Source organism: Cavia porcellus, unplaced genomic scaffold (assembly GCF_034190915.1).
Source record: "Cavia porcellus strain 051 isolate PalLab524CR breed Dunkin Hartley unplaced genomic scaffold, mCavPor4.1 scaffold_38, whole genome shotgun sequence".
NCBI classification, from domain to species: domain Eukaryota; kingdom Metazoa; phylum Chordata; class Mammalia; order Rodentia; family Caviidae; genus Cavia; species Cavia porcellus.
The window spans coordinates 6942806-6964971 of NW_026947521.1; the positions used below are offsets into that span (position 1 = coordinate 6942806).

Consider the following 22166-nt stretch of genomic DNA (forward strand, 5'->3'; position numbering starts at 1 on the left):
ACTATGCACACAGAGTAATTCTATAGCAAAATCTGCACTGTACAGCACATTACTACTTACTATCACTATTTTTGAATCACTGATTTTTTTAGGAAAAGGAAAATAAGGCAATAATAATAAAACAAGCAACATTAGCGAAGGTCAACAGTAACTCATCATGTGAAGCCTAGCTAATCTACATCATTACAGCTGAGACAAACTACTCCCGTTTCCATCACACTCTTAGAAGAGTGCAAACTTTGAAAACAAAGCAGGACTTTAAAAGACTGTAATTAATTTTAATTTTACCAACACTTCAAGATGGCAAAATGTAAAAAAAAAATCTTAATGCAGACCCCCAACAGGCCTCAGGAATACTTGTTCACAGGATACCTCAGAAACACCAACCTGAGGGTCAGCATCCAGCTCCTCCTTCAGCAGGGAGCATCACTCAGCAACTACTTTCAGAAACTTTTTTCAGAAAGTTGTTGAATTGCATTCAGCTACAGAGATCTCAGAAGGTCTACTCTAGCTATGTACTGATGGATGTAACAGAGAATCCTAAAAAGTCACTCTCGAGGCTACTACAACTAAAGTAAGTTTAAGAAAGAAAGGCTATTTTTCTGGACTTTTTATCTCCAACCCAGACTTCTCATTTGAGATCTGAATATCCATTTACTATTTTTAAAAAATTCACACTCAAGTGATTTAGTGAAACAACATTATTTTAAAAAGGTAACCTTAAAATAAATAAATAAATAAGGTAACCTTGATCCTTAAATGTATTTCAGAATGGTAAAAAGGAAAAAAAAAATCAGGACTGCTAAAAGCCATAATGTGAATACTCAGCACAACTAATTGCCTTTTAACCTCCAGATGCCACAATTTTTAACCTATATGGCATAAAGAAACCTTCAAAGAACCACAAACTCTACATGTACAAAACCAAACTCAGCCAGGGGGCGTGGCAGGTGCTTATAATTACAGCTCTTCAAGAGGCTGAAGCAGTATGATTACAATAACACCATGGACAATTTGGTGAGATCTTGCTTCAAATTTAAGAAAATAAAAAGGGCTGGGGCTTAGCTCAGTGGTAAGCCCCCTGAGCTTGATCCCTAGTATTGCAAAATTCAAAATCTTCCCCTAATGGTCTCCTGCTAGTTCCATCATCTGAAAACTGCTCTTGACAGCGTCTCCTCTGCCCCGTGTCCTGCACACTGGGGCAATGTTGAATTTACCTTCCAGATTCTGTGTCTCACCACCCCTGTCCCAACCACACAGCTCCCTGCATCTCTCTCCAGGACCAAGCAAGCCTCCTGTGCCCAGTCTCCCACCAACCCCTCAGCAGCACCAAGAGTCAGCTCTGTCCCAGACCCATAGCCTTTACCACACACAGTGCTGATGCCACCCAACACTTAGGGTGTGTAGCTCTGTACCACCTAGGATAGATCCAGTACTCGTGGCCATGGCTGGGCAGCTTGTGCCCTTCAGCCTCTCCCAGGCTGGCTGTCCCCCTGCCTCTGTCCCAGCCATGATGACAGCTTCTCATGCATCCCTGCTCTTCCATGTGTAACAATCTCTTCCCATGTTACCTGATTAGCCTGCACCAACCTTGGGTCTCAGCCAAGGTACCACTTCTGCAGGATCTGTGCCCTACCCTGAAGCCTCTGCTGACTTCCTCTGTGATCTGCATCTAAGGTGCAAGTACACCTTTGAGAGTATCTGAGTGAAGCGCATCTCCCTAAGATGTAAATAGCAGTGGCCATTGTGTTTGCGCATCATTTTATCCCTGGTACCCAGCAACACAGCAGCAGCCAGTAGGTGCTCAGTTTATCCAATGAATACATAAATGTGCCAGTAGTACCAGATGCCAGTTCTCATTTACCTTTAAGGATTCAGGGTCTTATCACTAGTTCTGAGGCAACTGCCATAAGAGCTACACAAATTTGCTCTTAAGCATTATAAATCATTTGTCTTCACTTCTGAAATTAGATCTTGTCTATTCAGATTTGAATATAAAGAGAACTGAGAGTTCCATCCCATGGTGCAGGCTCTGCATGTCACTCTGAGCCTAGTAGGATCCCGCCCAGCATCAACCATCACCGGAGGACCACTGGAAAGGTCCCTCCTGGCCTAGTTGGGCTCTGCTCTGTGACCCCTGAGTGGCTAGAGCCACCTGCACTCTGCCTCGGGAGCCAAAAGTGCAAGCAGCAAGTTCCATCCTGTGGTGGGGCACCAGAACATCATTCACAGCCCAGTAGGGCCCTGCTCAGCAACCTCCATCACCAGAGGACCCCCAGAAAGGTCCCTCCTGGCCTAGTTGGCCCCTGCCCAGTAACCCAGAGTGGCTGGGAGTCACCTGGTAAAGCCTGTCTAATGATCTGCACTCAACTAAGGAAACTCCCTGCAGTAGGGATAGATATTCTCAACCCAAGAAACAACTGAGACCCTGCCTTCAGCATCCCTAAAGGAATATAGGAAAATGACAAAACAAAAGAGCAAAATGCAATCTCAAACCTTCAGCCCATCTCAAGCAAGCTGAAGAGACATGGACATCAAAGAAAACATAAGCCATACAACTAAAACCCCTGACATGATAGCGACTGAAGTAAAGAAACAACTCCAGGAAGCTATAAAATAACTCAGGTCAGAAATAATCTCCAGGTAAAAGAAGAAATGATAAATGTAATGAAAGAAATGCTCAACACACCTAAAGAAGACATAGTTAAAAACTTAGAGGAACACTGCAACAAGATAGAAATCTTGAATGAACAATGTAAGAAGCAAACAGAATGCATGAAACAGATTCAAAGAGATACCCAAGATATCAAAAATGTCATCCAAAGTTGGCAAAAACTGCCTCAATGAAAGTGAATATAGACTTTCAGACCTTGAAGACAAGATTACAGCTAGTAAATAGGAAAGGAAAGATCTTTTAAAAAATAACCAGGATTCAGGAAATAACAATTCAATAGCTGCAAGAGGATGCAAAGAAAACATATGATTGATAGGTATAAATGAAAAAGAAAGTAACAACACAAATAATATCAAAAGACTATTTACAGAATAGCTGAAAATTTCCCAAACATGAGAATGGAAACTATACAGATCAGTGACGCATATAGAACTCCAAACAGCCATAATCAAAATAAAACCACACCCAGAAATGTAATAATCAACATCCCAGAAATCCAACATACAAACAGAATATTAAAAGTTGTTAGAAGAGACAGATCGCCTATAAAGGAAAACCTATCAGAATCACAGTAGACTTCTCAATACAAACAACGAAGTCAAGAAAGCATGGAGTGATGTATTTCAAATCCTACAGGAAAATGACTTCTAACCCAGACTGATGTACCATGTAAAACTGTCCTTCAAAATTGAGAAGTCTTTCAATGGAGTTCTGAAGTTTTCTATGTAGAGAAGCATGTCATTTGCAAATAGTGATAATTTAACTTCTTTTCTATCCTTATTCTTATTTCTCTTTCATGTCTAATTGCTCTGGCTAGTATTTCCAGCACTATATTGAATAGGAGTGGTGATAATGGACATCCTTGTCTTGTTCCTGATTTTAGAATAAAAGCTGCAGACAGACAGACAAAAGAAGGAAGAGGAAGATAAAAGGAGGAAGAGGAAGAAGGGAGAAGGATGGAGGGAGGAATGAGGGAGAGGGAAAATAAGCGAATGAATGAATATAACATACTGTTAAGAACTCTGAAGTTAAATTAGGAAGGGTGGCATGCACCTGAATTCTCAGTGACTCGGGAGGCTGAGGCAGAAGGATCCCCTGCACCCAGGACTTCACGGCCAGCCAGGGCAACCCAGCAAGATTGCAGCTCAAAACAAACAAAACCCCTCAGGATTTGCAAACATATAGTTTGGGTTCCATCCAGTCTCACAACACTTATGACATAACATAAGGACAAGTTAACTAACTTCTTAACATATGTTTCTGCATCTGTGAAACAGGAATAAACCATATCCTGCTCCATAAGGTTATGAGAGTTAACTAGCAGTGTGCGTATTTGTGCCAGCACTGGGTTGCTTTTATTTCACAATTGTTAAAGAAACACTAACTAATGGTACCAGTAGTTAGCCATTACCCTTCACATGCCATAGTCTCTAGTCTACATAAGGCACGGAAGAGGGGTCTGGGGAGAACCACTCAGTGCAGATAGAGGGAAGACCAGAGGGAGATGAACCTTCCAGGCCACACCCCCAGAGGCTCCTCTCTCCCACCAGACCCCACTCCCCTCCTAACAGCATCTTAGCTCGGAGTCCCCAGATCCAGCCACTTCCCCAACGCCCACCTATGAGCACGTGAGCCTCTTAGGGACGTTCAGATATAAACCCTAACACCGAGGACATTAGAAACCAGTTCTAGAAATACTTTGGATCCAGGGATGTAGCTCAGTGGCACAGAGCCTAACTGGCAAGCACAAGGGCCTGAATTTGATTCCTGGTATCAAAACAAAAAAAAAAAAAAAGACAGAAACAAACACCTGGTAATATCTTCTACTGGAATTTTTCTATACAGAATCATAATATTCTTATTAAAAATATGATTCTGGGGCTGGGGATTTTGCTCAGCGGCATAAGTGCCTGTCTGCCAAGCCTGAAGTCGTGAGTTCGATCCACGGTACGGGAAAAAAAAAAAAAATATATATATATATATATATGGTACCATATATATATGGTATATGGTATATGGTATATGGTATATGGTATATGGTATATATGGTATATGGTATATATATATATGGTACCATATATACATATATATATATATGATTCTGAAAAACTTCATGGATGTTAGCAGTCTTTTGCCAATCTAAGATAATAGTCAACATTTCTTCTTATTTCACAATTATCTATTACACATTTAGGTCCTTATTTATACTTTCGGTTTCTCACACAGAGAAGCAATGTGATATTTACAAGCATCCAATTTATTTCACTTAAGAGTATGGCTTCAAGGTGCATCTATTTAGAAATAACTCAAGTTTATTCTTCTTAACGGCTGGATAGCACTCCATTGTATAAAAAACACATCTTCTTTATCCATTCATCAGTTGATGGGCATTTGGGCTGTTTCCATGATTTAGCTATTACAAACTATGCTGAAGATACCAAAAAGAGAAACAGTTAAGCCAAATGAGATCTCTGATCCCAGTTTTTTGAGGAATCTCCACAGTGGTTGCACAAGTCTACACTCACATCACAGTGGAGAAGGTTTCCTTTTTCCCCACAGCCTCACTAGCTCAATTGGGAATAGGAACCAGGAAGGGGAAAAGGAAAAGAAAAAGAAAAAAATGGAAACAAAGTTTTTGTAAATAAGGAGGGGAAGAGAGGCTGAAGGTGGGTAGGAGAATGGGGAAAAAATCAAGTTATATACGTACAGGAACAGAATCCTATAATGAATGGGATCAAATTCTGCAAGGCGAGTTTTCCATTTTAACACTGTACCTAAAATGTACCAATCAAAAAAAATAAAATGTACCAATGTACTTAATTTTAAAAAATCAACAGACAACATCTGTTATGCTCAGTAAAAGTGCTTAAATCTGCAGCATCTGCTACACTTAGGTATACTAGATCCTAGCACAAAATATCTAACTCGGTTTATTCATCATTTGGCAGATGCTGTCTGGCTGCTTACCGGGCCAACTTGTGCCAGGCGCTAGGCCTGGAGCAGGAAACAGACATGACACCTGCTTTCCATGGAAAAAAATTTACGTGTTACTTTACTTTTGCTAATTCATAATTATAATTCTGTGGCCATGCAGTGTACACGCAAAGACAATGGTGTCCTAGGTTCTTGCATGGAGCATAACCTGTATATCTGAATGGCTAAGTACAGGAATTCTCAACTTTACACAGCTGACATTTTGGGATGGATACCTGCTTGTTATGGCGTGTTCCTGGCTTCTGTTCACCATACACCATCCTCAGGCGACAACCAGAAACATCTCCAGGTACTGCCAAATGTTGGGTAGAGGAGCAAAACTGTCCCTTTTTGAGAATGAATCACTGGTCTGACACTAGTAGCTAGTAAACAATATAGGCAGAACTAGAACCCAGGTTCTTTCTCTCAAAGTGATACATTACAAAAGTAATACATGATCACTGTCAAAACCCAAACTTAGAATCTCAGAGTAAAAGTTCTCCTTCTTCCATGTCCTGTCTTGTAAGGGTTACCTGGTCTGAGGCATAGACATTTTTAATTACATGCATGTGTGCTCTCCATCTCACCTCCACACCTGGGAAGGACAAATGTTTTCCTCTTAAATTCTGCAAGGCGAGTTTTCCATTTTAACACTGTATCAGGAGGTATCCATCCATCTCTGCTTTTTTTCCATCAGCCACAAAGAGGGCGATATTATAGGTGTTCTCTACCTTATTTACGCTTTCGCTGTGGATAGGTATTTCTATAGTATTCAGTTTGGTTTACTTCTAATAATGCTACAATGGGAAAATGCTGTAATCAACATGCATTTTCCCATACTTAAGAAAGCATCAACTCTCAGATGTGGAACTGCTGAGTTAAGAGTATGTACATCTTAAATTTTGCTAAGTCGCACCTGCCAATAGCATTCCCTAATTTCTGCACAGTCTGCTCTGAAAATGAAATAAATCTACCTCAAGCAGTTCATAAGAGTGACACTCTATATCCCCAACTCATAATTAAGCCATTCCCAGAGTAGTTAATACTCCCCTCTAAGACTCTTTGTATCTTTTTAAACAAAAGTGACTTTCTATTCCTTTTTTAAAAACCTTCTTTGCAGCAGTCCTAGGAAGGCTATTTTAAGCAGCAGCAAGATAAAGCAATGAACACAGCCACATTTTAATGTGAGGGAAAAATAAATGTGCATCATGCCCGGCATTTTCCATGTGGCAAATAAGTATGCTTACCAATCATTATTTTAGTGTCACAGATGAAAGGCAGGGGTGTTTTTTGGTTCCCATCAGGACTTTCATTATATTTTACATTGATTTTTATCATAGAATTATAGGATAAAGTAATGCTGTAACTGATAAGCCTTAGTCAACTTTAATACGACATCTTGCCCTCTCAGAACACTTGCAGTAAGAAAAAGACCTTAGGTGGTGTTAAATTCAGGTCCAGTCAATAGTTCTCAGGGAGAGAAGCCCAGAAAAGTTAGAGCATCATCAGATCAAGTGAATGCAGAGTTCACTGATTTAATTTGGGACCACGGATTTTCTCAACAGGCAGTAAATGTGTATTATGAACAAGCACATTCACAGCCTGAGAGTGAGAGAAGACACCTCACGGCATGTGGAAGTGTGCAGCCTGCGCAAGCTTCAGATGGCGCTGCAGAGGGATCCCTCAGAACCCTCCAGCTGTGAAAGGGACCCCGAGAAAGTAGGAACAATGAAGACAGCTGCCTGGCAGGTGAGTGGCTCCAGGCTTGCTTTGCTCCTGTCTGTGTTGCCTGAGCTACGGCTCTGATAGGATCCATCTGAGAATTCACGCACTCAAGGCTAATGGGGAGCACTCTGCATCATGTGGGGCTCTAACACCCTCCATGACCCCACTCATTAGAAAGAGGGATCTCCGGGTCTTAGTCAGCACCTGAAACTCAACAACATCCCAGGGATTCTCTTCCATGTTCAAGTTTGCGACCTTTGGTCAAGAAAGTTCAAAGCTCCCATGGAATCGAATGGGGTAAAACAAACAAAATAAAATAATATAAAATAAAATAAAAGAAAGAAAGAAAGTTCAAAGCAAGGTTCTCAGAGGTGGAGAGGTAGGGACACTTTGTCCTGAGAGGGCACATCTGATGATACCTGAAGACATCTACAGTGGGTGCCAGGAAAGGCACAGGATGCTCCCCTCCCCCAACTTCTGTAGCCCCAAATTTTCAGAAACTGAGAAATCATAACAGAAGAAAAATTTTTGCTATAGCATTTACAGCCCCAAAGCTCAGGCAGGCACAGTGGTGATGCCTGTAATCCCAGCACTCAGGACGCTGAGGCAGGAAGATGGCAGCCAGAGTTCAAGGCCAGCATGGGCTATATAATAAGTTCCAGGCCAGCCTGAGCTAGATAACAAGACCCTGTCTCATAACAACAAAACAAAATAAAAACCCAAAAGCTTGTAGTACTGTCCTTTTAGTCACAATTCAAATATTTGTATTTCATTCCCGTTTTGCTGGTAAAAGGCTTTTGTCTATAATTGTACTTTCCAAGAAGAACATGAGGTCATTGAATTAGACACAGTAAGAGAAACAATGCCACATTTCCCTACATTGAGGACAAAATATTTAAATTAAAATTTTTAACACAGAACAGAAAATGATCACTAAAAACAGTCCTTTCTATTGACGTGATAAAACTGTATCTCTGAAGTTCTAGAGGCCAAATATCTAAAGAAAAACTCTCAACCTCTTTCCAAAACCACTCTAATGTGTAGCTCTCATTAACATGCTTATATAACATTAAACTGAAACTATCTGATAAGATTTAGTTTCAGTTAAGAAAAAAAATAATGCAATCAGAAGAAGAATGTGCTGGGGCTGGGGCTGGGGCTGGAGCACAGTGTCGGGCACTTGCCCTGCATGTAAGAGGCCCGGGTTTGACATCCAGCATCTAGAAGAAAATCCTGTAAGAGAAAAGAATGTTCTGTAAAAGAAATTACTAAAAACTCATATCCTAATTATTAAAAAATTACTTGTTAGATCTAATTTGTAATTATAGGTTAAAAAACAAACTTCATTCTGTCAACTCACTGAAAACCTTCTCAGAACTCCATCAACAGCCTCTTTAATAAACACCTGCACCCCCAGGAAATGTACAACACCCCATACACACACACACACACACACACACACACACATACACACACACACACATCTCCAATCAAAATCTAGCACAGGGCTTATTTAGTATTTGCCAGGCAATCAAAATAATTTTTATTAAATTATTTAATTATAAAATTAAATTGTATGAAGTCTGATGTGCATAGATAACAAAAGTAGAGCCAATAGTCACTAGGTGTATATTTGTTAAATTCTGAAAATGTTAAGGAAATAACTAAAGGTAAGAAGAAAAAAAAGCTTTCATACCTCTTATTTTCTATGAATTATTTTTTCCTCTTTAGAATGAAGAACTGAGCTACTATATATGCTAAAAATAAAGTTTTGACTGTTTAAAATGTTGCACAGCTAATAGAACTGACTAATGACTCCCTGGTTTCCATAAATCACTTGTCCCCGTCACAGTTAGGTCAGTTTAAAAGACTTATATTATCTTAATGTACTAGTAAATTATGCCTTAATACGGACAAAATTGCCAGCTGGGCCACTTTCCGTAGCTCTGTGACCTTCCATCAGGCATATAGTTACAGCTGCCAGCTGACACGACCATCTCCAAGCCCGGGACTGACTTAGAACCATAAAGAAGAGTGGGTGTAGGCATCTCAGATGAATGTGAAAACAATACAATACAAACAGATAAGTAAGACAGTTGAAAGGATCTGAAAACACCTACCATCGCCCTTTCATTTTAAAGAAGGAAAAACAAAGCATCAGCAAGGTTAAGGAACTTTCCAGGGAAGTACAACCAGCTAGCAGGTCCCCAGACTCCACTGTATTTTCAGACGCCCTACCTTCAAGGCAGCTCTATACAACAGTATATTAACATCCCAAGCAAGTGCGATTCGATATCAATACCGAGCAATTATGACTTTTTCAAGGTCATTCACTAAGAACACACAGAACCTTAGGATATCACAGCAAGAAGACTGACGCTTTAGTGACCTTTGGCCTACCAGATGAGGAATTATCCAGGGGGTTTTAGTGTTCCATTTTTTTCCTTCCGCATTTGCTAGGCTCCTACAATAAATCAGTCCTGGGCACACGAAGATAACAGCATAAGAAACACCGATCTTAGGCACTCACAAGAGGCAAAGAGAAAGGAAAGTATAAATGTAATACAAAAAGAAGGTTATTATTAAAGAAAGAAATAATCACCTCTGGGTATAATAATGAACATCACTTATTAACAGAGAGCTATTTACAACGCTAGGCCACCATGTTAAAACATCTTTATGCCCAGCTTTACCATAATACGACAGAGAATAACCGTTTTCTACATTTTCAGGCCCCCGTGCGTGCGTGTACCCTAATCTGCTCCACAGTCAGAACTTGAATACAGGTTTGTCTGTCCGCAAAGCCACACTCTTGTCTTCCTGCTCAACTGCAACTGTCTCTGCACAGGACTGCACTTAATTCGCCCTCAACCTCATGAAGCAGTGCACCCCGCAGTTCATCATCCTACTCTCCCAAACTACTGCTGTACTTCCCCAAATCAGGAATCGAGGTTCAGAAACCTTACGAAGGAGAAGCGAGAAAAGACCGCGATACCCGGCGTTTCTTCTGCTCACCCTCCTCGCTGTGAGCTTGTGCTTTCTCCCGTTGGAGAATCCAGCACTGCACGCGGGATCGAACTGCATACAGGCTGGGAACCTGCGGGGTGAGCGGTCCCGTGCGAGTTGTCGCTCTGAAGCTACCCGCCACGCGAGCCCCTGGAGAAATGAGTCTGTCCAACAAACCGAGGCTGCCGCACGCACCGGGCACAGGGGCGTGGGCGCACCGGTCACGAAGCACCGCAGGCACGTGGGCACACGGCCAAGCCTGACCCTCCCGACCGCTCCCTGACCACGCCACCTCCTGGCTCCGGCCACACAGTCCTGCCCCCCTCCGTCCGCCCCCCCCCCAGCCTCCCTCACCTCTGGGCGCACCGCCCCCCACTCCTGCCGGTGCCGGGCCCCCGCGCCCAGCGACCAGAGAGACCAGGAGAAGCAGGTGGAGCACGCGCTGCCCCGACGCCCCCACCGCCATCGCCCGCCCGCTAGCGGGAAGGCGGACCCTCCAGAGATGCGGCGCAGGCAGCACGAGAGGACCAACACCACCAACAGGCTCTGCTGCTCCGGCCGCGCCTCCACCCGGGCTCCAGGCTCCGCCGAGCGGTGGCGGTCGGCCCCGCCCACGTCCCGCCCGCAGCCACGCCCCCAAGCCCACCCCGTGCCCGCCCCGTGCCCGGTCCTGCTTGTGATCTGACCCCCGCGCTCCCAGCTCCGCCTTCTCCTCCCAGGCCCCACCCCATAGCCCGGCCCCGCCTGCCCTCCCACCCCTGACCGAGCACAGGTGAGCGCCCTGCAGGCCTCGTACACGCGCAGCGGACACCCAAGTGAGCCCTATCCAGAGAACTAACATTCTGGACTAGCAAGGCGACACGAGACACGTCGTCCTTCCTCTTTGGGCGGGTTTTCTCGCCCTTAAATGAGGAGACTGAACTAGAGGACTTGGACAGCTGTTACTACAGCTCTGCCATCCATTCTGTCATCCACCGAGTGGACCGAGGCAGTGCCATCATGTCGCCGTCAGTTAACGTTAAACATCCGCGCCTTGATCTGCCACAGAGACTTAGGGCGCTGACGGAGATGGACCCTGACAGCTGGAATCGCACCTCAAATCTCTAGGCCCTGCCCTGGATCTCATGCCTCTGTTCCTAATTGATTAGAAAGCTTCATTAGGTTGGAGATTCAAGCAAATTACCCTAAACTGCATGGCAGAGCGTGCACTGACTGTTCACAAAAGTTATGTGGTTGGCACCTCTGAGATGTATCATGAGCCAGACTTGATAAATCTGCTAAAAGTGAAACCTGGTCGCAAAGAATCTCCACAGTAACTTTCTTCAGTTAAGATCTAAGTAGCACCAGGAAAATAAAACCAGTCAGTACCTAAGGAAACTAGTGTGTTTAAGCAGGACATAAAAGAGACACAGAAAAGAGATGCACAGGTGATAGGCAGGCTGGCCATTAATAAGACTTCCGCACAGCACTTAGCAACACTTCATTGCAGATCTATGTTTCTGAAGAATTCACGGCCTTTAGGCACGTGTATAGTTCACTCTGACAGTATTTGGGTGACTTCAGAGTGCCAGTCTGCCGCTACAGCTCAAGGACTTGACAGAGAGGAGTGGATAACTGCTGAAGGTCACAGAACCTATGAGCGGCAAAACTAGAATTAAGTAGTTGTCAGCTAAGCCTTTGTAAGCATAATTGGAACTTGTAAACCTCCCTAGGGTTTTGTATCAATAACCATAGGAAAAAATGGTTATCTGCATAGTCTGTGAAAAACATCGTTACCTGTTGCTTTGTTGTTGTTTAAGTGAAACAGTGTATTATTTGTTGGGCACTTTAAAATCCTAGCAAATAATCACAGAATTTAATGTATGCATCTTGGATGTGTTTTTTTCTTTTTCCCTGGGGTTCCTCATGCCAGTTACTCATAGTTACTGGGTGTGGTGGCTGCACTTGACTCCGATGACCGGCACCTTCTCATTGCTAGGAGACACTGGGAAACCCAGTGCAAGGAAGCCTGCTGCTTATTGCTGCAGCTGTCATCTACAAAGTTCCCCTAAAGTAGCATCTGCCCACCAGTTTCCAAAGGGACTATCCATTTCTTTGTAAATCTTAGGTTCTCTACTACCTTGTTTTCTCCAAAATAAGACCTCGGTGGGAAATAATAAGCCTTGAAAACTAAAGATCAAAAATGCCAGCCCCAATCAACCTCTCCTTGCCTTACCTTACAGAATAACCACTGAACAAGAGAATAGTGATAGCCGTAACGGTCTCAAATCAGGGTCCTGATGTCTTGTCTCAAGTACTCACTCTATGACTTTATCAATTTTCCTGGCTTTAAATCCCACCCATGTACCGACAAAGGTTCATACTCAGGTGCTCACATCACCCCTAGCTCCAGGATACATGACTATGAATTTGACATCATTAACATATGGATGTGCCAGCTAATACATCCTCAAACCACTTTGTCCTCTTGCTTGCCCCATCTGAGACAATGGTTCCACCACCCAAGTCTTTACTAAAGGTAAAACCCTGGAAGTCAGTTACCCACTCTGCTTTACCCACCACATGTGATTCAACATTAAATGTAAGCCAGGCGTGATGTGCATGCCTGTAGGCCCAACACTTGGGAGGCTGAGGCGAGATTTCTAAGAGTTCAAGGCCAATCGAACTCAGCAAGACCCTGTCTCAAAAGAATTTTTAAAAAAAGATTAAGTGCAATTTATCTTGAATTTACCTTGGATTCTTATCCTACTTCTCTTGTCCTCACCTTAGTTTAGATTCCTGATCCAGTCTCTCAGCTGGGTCTCTTCCCTTGCAATTTCCAGCACATTCTGCAAGTGGCAGCCTGAAATAGACACAGAACCCCGAATCCGGGTCATGGTTTCTAGAGGAGCCCCCCTCTCACAAACTCCATATCAACCCCCTCGCCCCATCTGCCTTTACAGCAAAGAGACTTCTTCCCCTGCCTTGCCAATTCCTATTTCTACTTCATCCAGGCCTGTCTCCTCTCCAAAAGCACACCAAGCTGTCTCAATTGGGTCCTCCATACCTTGGCCTGTTAGTCCCCATCACTACCTGTTACCTCTCTTCACTGCACTGCCACAATCTATCATTCAGTTCTCTGTGGTGTGCCTGGCTCCTGACTGCCCCCAGATAAGGGACCTGGTAGCAGCTGTGTTCACTGTATTCCTGAGTGAGACCCAATATACTGAACACACATTAGATGCCCAAAATGTTTTTTGGGTGAATAAATGAATGTTAACTAACAGCTAGCAAATTAAAAAATGGAGAGACTTAAACCTAGGTGACCTCACTTCACGCACTGCACTAAATATCTCTCATGAAACCCCATGCCTAGTCTTTAAAGTAATGCCTAAAAACCACCTGGCAGAAAAATGAACTTAGTGAAGTGTTTACCACGATGTCCAGGAATCCAGTAAAACATACGGCAGTCATTCCCTGACTTGATGTTGCATCGACAAAACTCCTAAATGAAGGGCAACTGGTATACAGCACATGGAAAGGGAATTAGGAGCCCACAGAAAATCTTGCACTGAGCAGGAATCCAAAATAAAAGTTAGTATTGGCATGTGGTGTGGTCTAGTAAGTCATCTTTTATATCAATGTTGTTGTTGGCTTTTCTTTTTTATAATGGGGTCAACTGAGCTAAATTCAGAGCTAGGCAGCTTCTCTGAATTTTCCATTCATCATCTACATTATGATGTACATTCTGCTCTAACCCTTTAAAGATGAAAGCCAAAATGAAAAGTTAATTAAGGATAAAAACGGATGCTGTCAATCTTACCGCTGAAATTAAATACATTTTTATGTATTTAATTATTAATTTTTATGTATTTAATTATTAAAAGAAAAAAGCAAGTATTGATAGAATATTAGAATACAATCTTTCAAAAGAAATTATCTAAAAAGAAAAAAATCTCTTCCAAGGGCTATTGGGACATAATCAAAATGTAATGCAAAAGTGCAGACATATTTTAATTCAGAGAGCTCCAAGAAAGAAAATTAGTTGGCCATATTACATTGTTATAACTAAATACGATAGTAGTACATAAAATCAAACATCACAAAAATATAAGCCATATATAAAGCTCAGCTATCCCAATAGAATTTAATAATATGTTCCACAATGTCACAGATCCAATTACCAATAGAAGACAAAAGTTAGCAAGGATATGGCAAATCAGCTACTATACAGTAAATTATAACACAGCCTGGACAAATATGGCTCTTAGTACAAATGAAGATATTATTTTCATCTTAGAAAGCTCCAGTACAACATCCCTTGTCCTCTAGATGCTAAGATCTTTCAAGATTGAGAGTAGCTGAATCACATTTATAAAAGGATTTTTCTTTTAAAACAAATCTGTTATAAAGTTCTTCAGCAAAGTTACAATTAGTCCCATGTCACTTAACCCCAGGGCCCATGTTTTAAGAAGTATGTCATTAGCGACCTTCACGAGTGGACATCATTGAGTGTATCTATACAAACTGTTACAGCACTGAGCAGTATAATTCCATTGGATCCCTGTCATAGATGCAGTCTACCACATGTATTTAATATACAAGATCTTAGCACAGTTATAAATTTATTAGAATGTTATAAATATGGTTTGGGGACTTAGCTCAGTGGCATAAGCACCTGCCTGGCAAGCGCAAGGTCGTGAGTTTGATCCCTGGTACCAAAAAAAAATAACTTATAATAAATATTATTTCTGGGAGACCAAGTTGCATTCCCGAGAAATGAAGCCCCTTGCCTCCATCTTTACCTTTACTTCATCCCTATTTACTGAGATATGAAGAGCTGACTATACTGAACCAGATGTTCCCTTCATTGGCCAAAAGAATGTGATTAGGTGCTGAAGAGTCTCAGCATTGCAAAGCAAGTCAGAACTCTCTGCTACTGGCGGCTGAAATGGGGTCTTGAGCAAGAGATTCCAGGGATAAGGCATGAGATAACATCTCAGCTGAGGCCATGGGGCCCAAAAAGAATTATACCTTCCTGGCAGTAAAGGTACCAGTCTTGCATGCATCAAGCTAGCTGTTGCATTGCTAATCAGAGGGCCTGTGAGCCTGGTGCAAAAGTACTATTTCTCCTCATAGCCATGCCTGCAAAGTTTCTCTTCCCTAACACTCTGCCACGACCCCCATCCACCTCCCTAACTGATACCAATAAAAGTCATGAGCTCTCAGACTCATTGCCCTTTGTTACACAGAGAGCACTTGGTTACCCCAGAGCCTCAACTACAGAATTTTCCTTTTCTTTTCATCCATGTGCCATATTACCAGGTGGGGGACTGATACCCTCTGTGAGGAGTTTGGTAATTATTGTTACATGATGTGTTCGCAATAAATGATGCACTATTATAAACTTGTTTTTTAGTGGCAGCAAGGTTTTATGTTTATTAAAGATAGGAAAAGAAATAGGCTCTGCAGAGTGAGTTTGAGCCAAATAAAAGTAATGGAAAAATATATCATGAGGGTGGATATTGCAAAAGAACACAGTAGCCATTACTATAAATTCAAACAAGAAATGTGTACCCTTTTAAGAAAGATAAGTATTTAATATTGATAAGAAACAATTGTAAATGTTTGATTCTGTGAAAAAGACAGAACTTAAATATTCTTACCTGATATGAAGTTTGTATCACCCTTACACTTTTTATTCCAGACATGGGAGGTTTTTTTAGATATGGCTACATATGCCGAAAAGTAAGTCCAAAGTACAAGTTACACTTCAGGTAGAGACCACAAGTGTTCTAGGTGCTTACACCTGCACACATTTTAGTATTTAATTCACTGATGGTCACTTTAATTATTTTCAGATTATTTGTACTTCCATCCAGAAATATTATGAAATTCTGATCTTCAAAAACACATGTGTACGTGCACACATACACACACGCGCGTGCATGCAGCTGAGCATGGTGGTACATTCCTGTGAGCCCAGAAGGGACCCAGCATTAAGAAAGCTGAGGCAGTTTGAGGGCAGCCTGGACTACATAGTGAGTTCACACCAGCCTGAACAACGTATTGAGACTCTGCTTCAGAAAAAACAACAACAACAAAATCAAACTCAAACACATTTCATTTACACATGTAATTTATGAAGCATCATACAATGCTTTTAAGAGAACTAAGGATATAACAAAACCAACATGGAGCTGCTTTTCTGAAATGGTTGGAATCTCTGCTCTAATTGTACACTCTAATTTATTTAGTGAAGGTTCACTTTCTCATCTAGCTTCATTTCCCATGTAGTAGTAATGGACTTCAACATTCCTATATGGAAAAGAAATTAGACCAAATGAGCAACTTCTTAGAAAATCAAAGAGCTCCCTGGGAAGGTCAGAGCAATGCCTGGCCATTGATTGTTTCAGACAATTGATTATCTTCATCTGAGTCACCTGATTCAGTCTCTTAACGTTGGAAAGCCTTGGTTATTCCCTGGTCCACACAGCTGTCCTGGGTCCTTAACTGCTATTAAAAGCCACATCTATTTCTGTTCTTCTTTAACAGGTCTGATTCATGTTAGGATTTTTCCATTTTTGAAAACTGGGAAACACTTGTAGCTACCTATATGTAGAAGCATATTTTGATCCTCAGTTATATCTGGTTTCCTCAGTTGTTAGTAAAACAGAATTGAAATTGCTTTTTTTTTTTTTTTTTTTGCCACAACATGTTCTTTCCAATGCTTAGCAGGACAATAAATCAGCGAACAAAGACCATTCTTGGTATGTTTCAAAGTGTGTAGTCTTTTGTTTGGTGTCAGATACACATGGCTTTGAACGCTCCTCTGTTACTTCCTAGCTATTCATTCCATAAGTATTTTGAGAATCTACTGTATGGCAAATTCTAAAGATGAGGCAGTAAACAAGACAGCAAACGTCCCTCCCTTCATGGAATTTACTGCCTAGGTGAGGAAGGCAGACAGCAAACAAGATGACTCCAGAATTTACAGGAAATATGTAGAAGGTACTGGTATAGCAATTGAGGATTCTACTTTAGAGTGGCTGCTCAAAAGATGTCTGGCAGGTTGACTGAGTTAGGACCAAAGATGGACAAAAGATCTACCTCCACAGAATGCAGGGGAAAGAGCTTTCCAAGTAGAGGGGATCCTTGAGGTGAGGACTCTGAAACCTGAAAGAGCAGGCCATGAGGGATCGTGGGAAGAAAGAGGGAAGAAAGACAATATAAAACACCATCGACAGCTAAAACAAGCAGGGAAAGGGCCGGCTGTGGTCAGGATGATGAGATGGCTTCAATTCCAAGGACAAAGGGAATTTTCCAAAATGGCCATGGCCATGTTTTGCTTTTGTAATCAGAAGATGTAACTTATTAGGTCATTAAGGACTTGAGGGATAATTGTCCAGCTTCTCCCATTCAGCATCATTCTGAATTTTTCAGCATATGTTATTATGTAAGGTTCTTAAGGAAAGAATCTAAGACTTGGCTTCTCTTCTTGTTAGGTATAAAAGAACTTACAGAAAAAATTTCTCCTGCCAGGATGAAAGGGAAGTGAAAATCCTCAACAACTGTGAGACCTACTTTAGTGATAACTAACAAAATCATACACACTTATTCAAATGATGAACCCATTTTCCACTTTCACAGGGCTCTTATAGGAAAGAAGGAAAAGTCCACTTCTTTTGAAATGTCTATCACTTATATGAATATACAGTATGAAAATGGACTAAAAACTAAACCAAGATGTAACCCCCATATTCTTCATTTAGGTATATATCCAAAATAAATTAAAACCCATGTCCACAAAAGAACTTACGCCTGAATGTACTAGCAGCATCATTCATAGTAGCCATAAAGTGGAAACAACCAAGATATCCATCAACTGAGGGATGAACAAAAAGGTGTAAAACAATAACAATAAAAACCATACTATGGAATATTACTGAGCATTCAAAAGAAATATATCTATAATCTGTTAAACAAGTAAATCCCTGATACAGACTATTTTGAACCCCAAAAACATTATGGTAATTGAAAGATGACAATCACAAAAAGTTACGCATTATATGATCCCTTTATATGCAGTTTCAGAACTTTAGAGACATAAAGGAGATTTGTGGTTGCCTAGGGCAGGACAGGGATTTGAGATGATGGCAAAGGGTTCCAAGGCTTCTTTTGCTAGCATTTGGAAGGCTGAGGCAGGAGGATCACAGTGAGTTTGAGGCCATCCTGGGCTACACAGTGAGTTCAAGACCAACCTTAACTGTATAGTGAGACCCTGTCTCAAAAAGCAAAAGCAAAAGCAAAATAAACAAACAAACAAACAAATAAAATGAGCAACTTCTAAGTAGTCTAAATAATGGAATTAAAGTTTCATAGTTAATTTAAACAGTGCTCTTAAAAAGTAGATTAACAGGTCAAGCATGGTAGTGTAAGCCAGTAATGCCAGCTTCTTATTAGGAAGTTGAGGCAGAAGGATGACAAATTCAAGTCCAGCCTGGGCAAGCCTGTCTCAAAAAAAATTATATTTGTATTTAAAGTGTGTGTTAAAAGATAGTAAAACTGCAAATTTGCTATATGTTTTGTCTTGGGGAAATATCTTTATATGCATTATACTAACAAAAAGAGCTGCAATTGATAACTTTGCATATAAATACAAAAAACTCCTTCAGTGTATCAACATCAAAAATGAAAATATAGAAGCTAAAATGAGAAAACATTTGCAATGTAAATGACAAAGAGTTATCCTTAAAAGAACTCATAAATGAATTTTGAGAACTTGAACACTCTCATAGAAAACTGGGCAAAGGAGATGAACTGGTAGTGCACAAAAGAATACAAATGAACAAAATCTGGAAGAAAAACTGGAAAAAGCTTTTGACATGGTCATACCCTAACGTGAACACTCAATGCTGTTTATAGAATTGTATCTGTCTCTACTTGTTTTCGAGGTACAATAACAAATCAGACCCTGGGAAGCGTCAGTTCATCTGATCACACAATGCCTTTTTGGATCAGATTGGAGCAGGTCTGACTGGACCTTGGCCATCCTTCGCCCTCTTTCCTGTCACGCCTACCAGCATCCCCTCTGGTCCCTTATCTGTTTTCCTTGCCTATTTCAATAGCCTTCTGTCTCCTTCCATGTAATCTGTCTTCTGGACTCCCAATTTAAACCAATTAATTTCTTTTTTAAAATTTTATTAGTACATGTTTTCAGGACATCATGGGGAACGGGCACATGCACGAAGCATCTTATTTCTTTTTGCATCCTCTTCCTTATTCCTCCTTGCTCCATCCAGCTCTTGGTCCCATTTTCTTTTGTGAAAGATCTGTTTTTTGTTATGTAACTTTAATTTTGCTCTTTATTCATACTTTGGCTTTCTCATATAACAGAAACCATGCAGTATATAAGATTGTCTGTTTAGTTTACTGGACATTATGGTCTCAGGGTGCACAGATTTTCCTACAGACGTGTTTAACTTTTATGGCACAATAGTACTCCATAGTGTATAAATAACACTTTTTCTCATCTGTTGATGGACAGAGACTGCTTCCAAGATTAGCTATGCTGAATTATGCAGCTATAAATATGGGAACTGTGCTTCTTATTCTCTGGAAAATCTCAGTGACCTCTGCCTGGTAGAGAATACAAAATTGTTGACTCTAGGACCTGCATCTGGTGTTGTCACCCATCTTCCCCAACATGCTGTGCTCCAGCCTCACTGCAAGCAGGTTTTTCATGATTGTGTGATAGTGACACTCCACACTGCCATGCCCCGACCCCTCCAGTCCCTTTCTTCCCTTCCTAGCCTTCATATACAGCTCTGGAACCTGCATTGCTTCACAGTCATGAATGGCGATTCCAACCACCTTGCCTTAAGGACCTTGGGTTAGAAACTGAGGATGCCCCACTTGTCATGTGTCCCCAGCACCAGGATCACCAGAAACACCGTTAGTGTCCCATAGAAAAGGGAATTTTTTTTTTTTTTAACGTGTGGTGTATTTTTGTACTGCTAAAACAAATCCTTTTGTGGAACTTTCAAGGTGATAGACTGTAAAAGCTCTGGAGCCTTGAAAAAAACACCAGAAATAAAGTTGTACACGTGAATTCATAATTTTTTAATTTTTAAAATACTATTTGAAGTTGTTCAAAATTAAATAAACTCAACATTTTGATTTTAAAGATTGACTGAAGATGTAAAATCTAGCTTTCCTTGGTTTCCTGTCTGTCTGTCTGTCATGGTACCAGGGATTGAGTAGAAGGGTCTTCATAATAAGCTCTATTACAGGCTGCAGCTGTAAAGCAACAAATAAATCCCACGTTTTGCGGTGGCCTCTCTGTACCTCCTCTTTTGCTTTCATTCCCAGTGTTAATTAGCACAAGTGAGTATGTTGAAAATTGTCCATCCTTAGTGTCAAGTTCTGAAGAGTTGCTCCTAATGTGTGGTGAAATGTCCTGGGCCAGTAACAGTGAACCTTTCAGAGATCGGGTACCCAAACTGCAACCCAAGACCCACTTATTTATCACGAAATGCTAACACTGCGATTAAACCTGAATGCTGAGGTTTTAGGTTAGAAAAAACTCCTACACGTGACTTGGCTGCTGACAGAGAGGGTTCTGCGTGCCCCCAATGGCACGCATGCCACAGGTGTCACATGTTCGTTGCCACTGTGGACTTCTAGACATTGTTCCAACTTTAGGGTCCTGAAGGGTGGATACAGAAACCTGGTTGGGAAAGGGGTTTATAGGATTTTCTTCCAGCACATGGAGACTCTCATCGGAAGTTTGTTACCTTATGTGCCTCAGTTTCTATTCTTGGCACTGGGACACAGATACGGAATAAAAAACAAAGTTGCTTCTATGAACGACCTGCTCCACTGGGGTGATAGAAAGATATCCCAGCTGGTAATGAGTGCTACAGGGGAAGCGCAGCACGGAAAGGGACCTACGAAATAGACTGCTCCTAGCGGAAGGCACAGAGGCCAAGGAGACACAGGAGTGGGCAGCACAGACACCGGCACAGGGCACCCCCGAGGCAGCTGGCCTGGCAAAGGCACAGGCCGTTCAGATGTATGCTAGTAAGGGAGACCTGGTGGTCACACAGCAGGGTCACAACAGAGGGTGTGTCACAATAGATGCAAAGAACTTGATGCTTCCTGGAGACAGGAAGTTATTGGAAGTTGTTGGGCAAAGCAGCGGCATATTATGTACTTGAAAAGCACCTCAATGGCTGCTGAGTTAGCTGCATGGAGGGCAGGAAGTGGAAGCAGGAGGCCCGCTGGTTGGCTGCTCTAAATGTCTGCACAAGAGGGAGGCTGTTGGAGTCTTGGACTGGCTCACCCCTGCTCACTCCAGGGCAAGTGGCTTGCTCTCTACCTACTGGTGACAAGACTGAAGGAAGTTCATTTTAAGATGTACAACCAATCCTCATTAGCAGATTATTTGGTAACTCACAAAAATTTCTTCATAACCCTGTATCAATACTTGCAGTGAGGTAAGAGAGAAAAAACACAAAGAAGACATGAAACTCAACTTTTTGTGTTACTACCTCGAAACTGGGTTGGACCCCTATTTGGCTCTTCCTGCAGGCGTGTTAGTCATGTAAAGAGTATGACAAGGTTTACTAGCCCTGCATTACCTAGTCTGTCTCATCCCTGCTTCATACTGAGAATCCCACAAAGAGAGCTACCAGGCAATGTACAGGATTTACAGGGACACCCAACTGCCAGCTTTTACAATGTCCAGTTCCAGACCCTTCTGGAGTGATGCCCAGAAGTCTCAGAGCCAACAGCCACCTCAGATTCC

General features: G+C 41.7%; 1 protein-coding gene across 4 annotated transcripts in view; it reads right to left on the reverse strand.

Moving 5' to 3' along the window:
- Chrna5 (cholinergic receptor nicotinic alpha 5 subunit) overlaps window positions 1-20266 on the reverse strand; it is a 38950-nt gene extending 18684 nt beyond the window's left edge. The window contains exons 1-2 of one of the 4 annotated variants that reach the window (XM_063243589.1): window positions 5884-6739; window positions 5382-5448 (exon numbers count right to left, since the gene is read on the reverse strand). Coding sequence is in view for 1 of the 4 variants with exons in the window: in XM_023562275.2 (XP_023418043.2) it covers window positions 10733-10844 (112 nt within the window). In the remaining 3 variants the exon portion in view is untranslated. Of the gene's footprint in view, window positions 1-5381; window positions 5449-5883; window positions 6740-10387; window positions 10685-10732; window positions 10971-13142 lie in introns of those variants that run through there. The other 3 variants (XM_063243588.1, XM_023562275.2, XM_063243591.1) reach the window with 3 other exon arrangements.
- Window positions 20267-22166: the final 1900 nt, after the last annotated feature.